General features: G+C 40.7%; 1 protein-coding gene across 1 annotated transcript in view; it reads right to left on the bottom strand.

The window, feature by feature from the left end:
* Window positions 1-5,471, bottom strand: part of LIMA1 (LIM domain and actin binding 1) — a 104,686-nt gene that overhangs the window by 18,048 nt on the left and 81,167 nt on the right. Inside the window, exon 7 of the mRNA XM_011936287.1 lies at window positions 910-967. Coding sequence (XP_011791677.1) covers window positions 910-967 — 58 coding nt within the window. The remainder of the gene's footprint in view (window positions 1-909; window positions 968-5,471) is intronic.

The raw sequence follows: 5,471 nt of genomic DNA, 5'->3' as shown, positions 1-5,471 counted from the left end.
AGGTACCCAGCTACTCAGGAAGCTAAGACAGGAGAATCGCTTGAACCTGGGAGAGGGAGGTTACAGTGAGGCAAGATCACGCCACTGCACTCCAACCTGGGTGACACAGTGAGACTCCCTCAAAAAAAAAAATTAGCTGGGTATGGTGGTGTGTGCCTGCAGTCCTAGTTATCTGGGAGGCTGAGGTAGGAGGACGGCTTGAGCCCAGGAGTTTGAGGCTGCAGGGAGCTATGATCACACCACTGCACTCCAGCCTGGGCAACAGAACGAGACCCTGTCTCTAAAAAACGAAAATAAAAAGTTATACTGAAAATCAGAATCAAAAATGGACATAGTCAAGTAAAAAAACAAAACAAAACAAAAAACATTTTTGTCTTTGGGAAAAGGGAGGCTTAAAATGACTCCAAAATAGGACGAAAGGTGACAAAATTCACTCTCAGTAGGAAAATCCCTAGAACCTGGCTAGGAGGTTAACTATAATATACATTTAGATAAACAGGGAAAAAAATATATCTTTAACAGATTATTCAAACACTTATTCACTAAAGAATAGGTATTTATGGATAACATTATAAATGAATAAAATCCGTACTGGCCAAACTTCTGTTAAAATGAAACTTCAAAATCAGTTTATACAGCTTTAACTCTGAAAGGGTTTGGTACAAAAAGTAGGATAAATTCAATGAGAGAAGCATTACAAGTATTCAGTTTGTCCCCAGTTAACTATATTTAATTGAATTTAACTTCTCTCTAAGCCATGAAGTGTGTAAAGGATATTCAAGCATCAGCCCTCAAATGCAAGTAGAGGATTTAGTATGTTCTCAGCAGTGACAGTAATGGGAACACTCCTGACCAAATACAGATAGAAAACAAGGACCTCATCTTCCAGATCTAAGAAAGAATGCTTACGGGAGTCATCTTCAGCAGGGGTGGAACGGACTGCCAGGCTATTCTCAGATGCAGAAATCTACAAAAAAAAAAAAAAAAAAAAAAAAGGTGTTGGGGGGGATTAAGAGTCATATTAAAAATAAAAGAGCAAACTGCTGTTAATACCATAAAAACCTGCTGACTCCAGTCAGTCACTGGCTGCCTGGGGGAAATAACAGGCACCAGAACAGCTGAGCATTTAAACAAGAGGCAGCAAAATGTCTTTTATGAGGATATTAACATGCCTCTCAATTACAGAGTAACCCGAGAAACAGACTGCACTCAACTGCCAAAAGTGTGCATCATCTTCCTTTATAAAACAACTTCTAAACCATATTTTTCCGCTCTCAAAAAACAAAGCAAAACAAAGCCCTCTATCAAGGAAAGCAAAGCTCCTCACCATATAACCATAACTCACTCCAAGGAAAGGTAGAATATTTACATTTAGGAACTATTCTTATTTTTTAATTTTCCTAATTCTTATTTCCCAACCAACTACATCCTGCTGAAACGAATTTGCCCATATAGAAGACCTTTTGATAGTTATAAAACAATTTACCTAAAACTAATCTCAGTATTATCTTCGAGGACAGTTTCCCTTTTAATCCCAGTCTCAAAATGGCAATGTTTAACAGGATGGCAGATCTTACGTATAGGTGTATATATCATTTTCCCAAAAGCCATCAAATTTAAATAAAAGAATTCTCTATTAGAGCTCTCTCTCCTTTCTACTGGCCCCCACGCCTTCCTGGTATCTTACTCCACATCCAAAATCATGAAGAGTCAACAGGTGACCCAATGTGCACTCTTCACATAATTTCCTTTTATTCAGATGCCATGGATTTTATGGGCAATGCTGAGTGTTTTTATCCGGATGTCTGACAAACTGAATAGATTTACAATGAAGATTAAGTTGCTGGCTGACTGCACCTGAATTTCAGCATGGTCATTTTTTCCGCTACTCTCTTCATTACAGGAATTCTGACATGGTATAAAATAAACTGGTATAATTACAGCCAGCACTGATTGGGTGTTTACTATGTGCCAGGTATTCAACTGACCACCTTACAAATGTGCTATTTTATCTAATGATATGAAATAAATTTTCTGAAAGTTGGGCATGCCTACAAAAAGCTCTTCGGTTCTTGAGAATTAGTAGGTACCTCCATCCCAGGATATTCTTCTCTCACTTCTAATTTGGTCACCTTGAACCCGTGAGGTAAACTTTGCTTTTTTTTTTTTTTTTTTTTAATGGAGTCTTGCTCTGTTGCAAGGCTGGAATCCAACGGTGCAATCTCAGCTCACTGCAACCTCTGCCTCCTGGGTTCAAGTGATTCTCCCGCCTCAGTCTCCCGAGTAGCTGGGATTACAGGTGCCCATCACCACACCTGGCTAATTTTTGTATTTTTAGTAGAGTAGGGTTTCACTATGTTGGCCAGGATGGTCTCAGACTCCTGACCTCAGGTGATCTGCCCACCTTGAGTTCCCAAAGTGCTAGGATTACAGGTGTGAGCCACCTTGCCAGGCAAATGTCCTTTTTTTTTTTAACAAGCCAAAGTTCAAATAACACTTAGGTATTGGTTAACAAAAGCTAGGCAAACAGCCAAAAGGATAGCTAAGGGTCTGAAAAATATTGCGAATTTTAAGGCAGCTGAGGGTTTGTAAACCTACAGCATGTGCTTGAAGAACATGTATTGTCTTTACCTCCTTTCTTCCCCACCCACTTCATGATTCACAATTGCACTAATGTCCTTTTAGGCTATAATTAAAATGTTCTAATCTTCCAGTTCAGTTCAGAGTTCCAGTTTCAAATCAGCATGAAGACAATGAAGAAGGAAACATGAATTTAGATACAGGGACAATTCAAGCATTATTTCCCGAATGACTGTTTCCCAAACTACGCTCCTGGGATAAAGATGGGGATATTTCAACACTGGGAATATTTTTCTCTAAAAATTTCTATTTTTTTATGTATATAAGAAAAACTTCAAAAATATTTAGTCAGTTATTCTTAAGAAATAATCTCCCATTTAAAACATGAGAAAACAGTTTAACAAGGTAATTAACTTAATACATGGCATGTGCCTCATGGCCTAATGCCTGAGTCCACTGTTGCAAGGATATATGCAATTTATGGGAGACTATAGGATCGTGTAACACATGGCTGCCAAGTATTTTGTCTTGTGATTCCAACATACATTTGTGATGTTTTTATAAAATAAACTAATTTATTCTAATATATATATTTTTTCTGTTCTGGTCTTTGAATCAAATGTTGTAGCCATCAGTCTGAGACCATTTTTCTGTGGGTCTGCTTTGATTCAAGTGTGTAGTATATCTCATGAGTTCCTGTTAGTATTCTGACAATATACCATCCTACTTTGTAAAGTCTGTTGTAGTCAAATAAGTTTGAGACAGGGCGCAGTGGTTCACGCCTGTACTTCCAGCACTTTGGGAGGCTGAGGCTGGGGGGATCGCTTGAAGCCGGAAGTTTGAGACCATTCTGAGAATTATAGTGAAACCCTATCTCTACAAAAAATAAAGATAAAAATATAGGCGTGGTGGCGCACATCTATAGTCCCAGCCACTTGGGAGGCTGAGGCAGGAAGATTACTTGAGCCCAGGAGTTGGAGGCTACAGTGAGCTATGATCACACTACTGCACTCCAGCCTGGGTGACAGAGCAAGACCTTGTCTCTAAAAAAATTTTAAAAATACAAATTCCAACTAAGCTTGAGAACTGTTGGTCTTAACCCATTTTAATGATCTCCCTATCTTTTGGAAGAATGGCGTCAAGGGTGTCAATATGTGTAACAGAAGCAATGGCTTTTCTCCTAAGATTAAATCACTGTAATAGATTTGAAAACCCTTTCTCCTCATCTAACATTTGATTATCATATTGACTGAAAGATTAAAAGGACTGGGCAATGGGCAATGGTAGAGAACATGATAATTCCCCTGACATAAATATTGTTACTTATTTCAATTAAGCCATTCATCTAATGATAAATACGTAACACACAAATGTGATTTGCTTAAAATCTTTTAGTGGCTTTCCCCTGCTGCACTACATCCAAACCCTTAAGGGTGGCATATAAAGATTTTCCAGGCCTTACCCTAGCCCTCTCCTTCTGCCTATCTCTCACCGCAGCCTATGAGTACCTCATGCTCCAGCCAAGCCAGCAAACCTGTAATTCTGGCCAGGCACGGTGGATCAGAGCTATAATCCCAGCACTTTGGGAAGCTGAGGCGGGCGGATCATGTGACGTCAGGAGTTCAAGACCAGCCTGGCCAACATGACAAAACCCCATCTCTACTAAAAATACAAAAAATTAGTCAGACATGGTGGTGCACACATGTAATCCCAGTTACTCGGGAGGCTGAGGCAGGAGAATCGCTTGAACCTGGGAGGCAGAGGTTGTAGTGAGCCGAGATCACGCCACTGCACTCCAGCCTGGGTGACAGAGTGAGACTCCATCTCCAAACAAACAAACAAACAAACAATCCCTGTAATTCCTCAGTAAGCCGTCATCTCTGGTTTCCAAATCTCTGTTGTATCTGTCCGGAATATCCTTCTATTTCTAACTCAACCTTCCCCTCACTCACTTGGCCTACTTCCACGCATTCTTCAAGACTCAGCTCAGACATCACCTTCTTGAGGAAGTCAGGTTAAATGTCTTTACTCTGAGCTTCTGTGGTCCTGTATAACCCTCTCACAGCCTCACAGCACCTATCATACATTTTTATGATAGCTGACCTCTTATTAATCTCTCCTCTACAGGCTGGTCTTGAACTCCTGACCGCCCGTGATCCACCCGCCTCAGCTTCCCAAAGTGCTGGGATTATAGCCATGAGCGACCGTGCCCGGCCAGAATTATAGGTTTGCTGGCTTGGCTGGCGCATGAGGTACACATAGGCTGCAGTGAGAGATAGGCGGAAGGAGAGAGTTAGCCTTGCACATAAAGACCACATGGAATGATTTGTCAATAAGTTTTTTTTTTTTGAGACGGAGTCTGGCTCTGTCGCCCAGGCTGGAGTGCAGTGGCCGGATCTCAGCTCACTGCAAGCTCCGCCTCCCAGGTTCATGCCATTCTCCTGCCTCAGCCTCCGGAGTAGCTGGGACTACAGGCGCCCGCCACCTCATCCGGCTAGTTTTTTTTTTGTATTTTTTAGTTGAGACGGGGTTTCACCGTGTTAGCCAGGATGGTCTCGATCTCCTGACCTCGTGATCCGCCCGTCTTGGCCTCCCAAAGTGCTGGGATTACAGGCTTGAGCCACCGCACCCGGCCTGTCAATAAGTTTTTAAGCTTATTATTTCCTATGCTTACTTAGCATAGTGACTGCCTTTAATAATAATATGAGTGAAAGAGTAAGATTTTCTTGTACAAAATGTGTTAAATGTTTACTTAAATTAAGAATATATGAGTATCTGAAGATAATCTCTAATCAAACATATTTTTATTTTTGTAAATTATTTTTCCCAGGAGCATGGAATCAAGTTGCCCTGACTCTATGCTCTCCCAAATAGATTTTTTTTTTTTTTTT

This window comes from Colobus angolensis, unplaced genomic scaffold (genome assembly GCF_000951035.1).
Source record: "Colobus angolensis palliatus isolate OR3802 unplaced genomic scaffold, Cang.pa_1.0 Scaffold151, whole genome shotgun sequence".
Taxonomy (NCBI): Eukaryota; Metazoa; Chordata; class Mammalia; order Primates; family Cercopithecidae; genus Colobus; species Colobus angolensis.
The sequence above is the reverse complement of the archived record's forward strand: the minus strand, read 5'-3'. Positions and strand labels throughout refer to the sequence as shown.